General features: G+C 62.1%; 1 protein-coding gene across 1 annotated transcript; it reads left to right on the top strand.

The window, feature by feature from the left end:
• The first annotated feature begins 55 nt into the window (after nucleotides 1–55).
• Nucleotides 56–1600, top strand: LOC119594424 (homeobox protein MSX-2-like). The gene is made up of 2 exons (XM_037943484.1): nucleotides 56–775; nucleotides 1051–1600. Exons 1-2 carry the CDS (start codon nucleotides 307–309, stop codon nucleotides 1464–1466), a joined length of 885 nt encoding a protein of 294 aa, XP_037799412.1. The 5' UTR covers nucleotides 56–306; the 3' UTR covers nucleotides 1467–1600.
• Nucleotides 1601–1878: the final 278 nt, after the last annotated feature.

Genomic DNA, 1878 nt, shown 5'->3' with positions numbered 1-1878 from the left:
GTGACGGGCGGGGCCACGTCGAGAGCGCGGATGAAGTTACCACATAATACTCGAAGGTGAACAGTTAGTGTTGAGAGGTGTTGGTCCCGCGACAGAATGCGCCGGGCACATTTCTCTACATGAAGGGCGAGTGTAAACATTAGCCGGCCGAGAAAATAATGCGGGTGATTTAAGGGCTTCCCCGGGCGGCCGAGATATTTATAAGAGCACTCGTCCTCGTTGGGGGGGAGCTGTCGCCGGGCCCTGGTCTGAGGAATGGGCCGTCCGGGCTGAGGGCGCGGCCGGTCTCGAGTGCGAGGCAGCAGCATGTCGGGCGGGGCGCAGGCCGCCGCCGACGACGTCAGGCCCAGCCTCAGCTCGGCCTTCAGCTCCGTCGTCAGGAAGAACTTCTCCTCGTTCTCGGTGGACTCCATCCTCGCGTCCGACTCGCGGGGGGCGCGGCCCGAGGACGACCTCAAGGCGTCCCCCCGCGAGCCCGAGGACGCCGAGAGCGAGCGCGAGGACGAGCGGTCGCCCAGCCGCCGCGACGAGGACGACGTCGAGGTCCGCATGGACTCCGAGGACGACCTCAAGGAGCACGACTCCCTCGAGGACTGCGCCTCCGACGGGGGGGCCTTCCGGCCTGCCGTCGTGACTCCCCTCAGGGACGCCCTGTTCCCCTCGCGCGCGGGCGGCCCCCCGCACCCCCCGCTGCTCCCCGCGGGCCTCCAGCCGGGCCTGTGGCCGCCCCTGCACCTCCTGCACCACCACCTGGCCCTCAGGGCATGCGCCGCCAGTACGTGCTCCAGCCTTTGCCCGAGTCGGTTCAGGTCGCCGCTGCTCAGCGGTCGGCGTGTCCAGCCATTCCGTGGCCTTGCTTTCCCTGGAGGCTTTCAGATTCAGCCTGGCGTCGCAGGCTTTCAGATTCAGCCTGGCGTCACACGCTGTTTGTTCCGTGCTGTAGCCCTGCCCCTCCTTTGCAGAGACGGCGGCGACAGGGCTCCTCCTGCCCTCGCCTGCCGCTGCTCCCCCGCCATGCCGCATCTCACCCTCTCTCTCTCTCCCCCGCAGAGTCCCCGGAGCCGCCGCGCTTCCACGGCCCCATGAAGGTCACGCTGCGGAAGCACAAGCCCAACCGGAAGCCGCGCACGCCCTTCACCACGCAGCAGCTGCTGGCGCTCGAGAAGAAGTTCCGCGAGAAGCAGTATCTGAGCATCGCCGAGCGCGCCGAGTTCTCCGCCTCGCTCAGCCTGACGGAGACGCAGGTCAAGATCTGGTTCCAGAACCGCCGCGCCAAGGAGAAGAGGCTGAAGGAGGCCGAGCTGGAGAGGATGCGGTTCGACTCGCGGCCGACGCTGGTGCAGAACCCTCTCCTCTCGCCCGCCTCCCTCCTGCCGCAGTTCCTCCTGTCGAGTTCCTTCTCCCACCTGACGCAGGGTCTTCGGCCGCCCTTGCCTGGCTTCGCTCCGGCGCCCTCCGACAGCTAGCGGCCTCGCCCCCGGCTCCGCCTGGGAAAGGGCTGTCCTTTTATTTATTTCTCTCCTACATTTTTCTGCTTTTCCATTGGTTTGGTTTCCTTTTCTTTTCTTTTCGATTTCTGCTTTGCTCTCTAATTCTTTCTTCTCGATCCTCTTCCCTTCTCTTCGCTTGTCTTCTGTTCTCTGCTCTTCTCTTCTCTTGCTTTCCCTTCCCTCTGCTCTTTTATTCTCTTTTCTCTTCTCTCCCTCCCTCCTCCCTCTTTCCTTCCTCTTCCCTCCCTCCCTCCCTCTTTCCTCCTCCCTCCCTTCCTTCCTTTCCTTCATTTTTCTTCTCTCACTCTCTCTGTCTATAAATTTATCTCATTTTTGTACTGCATTTTGGAAACCATAAAACAATAATTTATTAATTATAAAAAAATTG

This window comes from Penaeus monodon, chromosome 33, assembly GCF_015228065.2.
Source record: "Penaeus monodon isolate SGIC_2016 chromosome 33, NSTDA_Pmon_1, whole genome shotgun sequence".
Classification (NCBI taxonomy): domain Eukaryota; kingdom Metazoa; phylum Arthropoda; class Malacostraca; order Decapoda; family Penaeidae; genus Penaeus; species Penaeus monodon.
Note: the sequence above shows the minus strand (reverse complement) of the source record. Positions and strands in the feature narration are given on the sequence as shown.

Excerpts from the sequence above, each read along its gene's own strand:
- LOC119594424 (XM_037943484.1), top strand. The coding sequence starts at position 307 with ATGTCGGGCGGGGCGCAGGCCGCCGCCGACGACGTCAGGCCCAGCCTC. Across the intron at positions 776-1,050 it reads CCTCAGGGCATGCGCCGCCA|AGTCCCCGGAGCCGCCGCGC; the intron begins GTACGTGCTCCA and ends TCTCCCCCGCAG.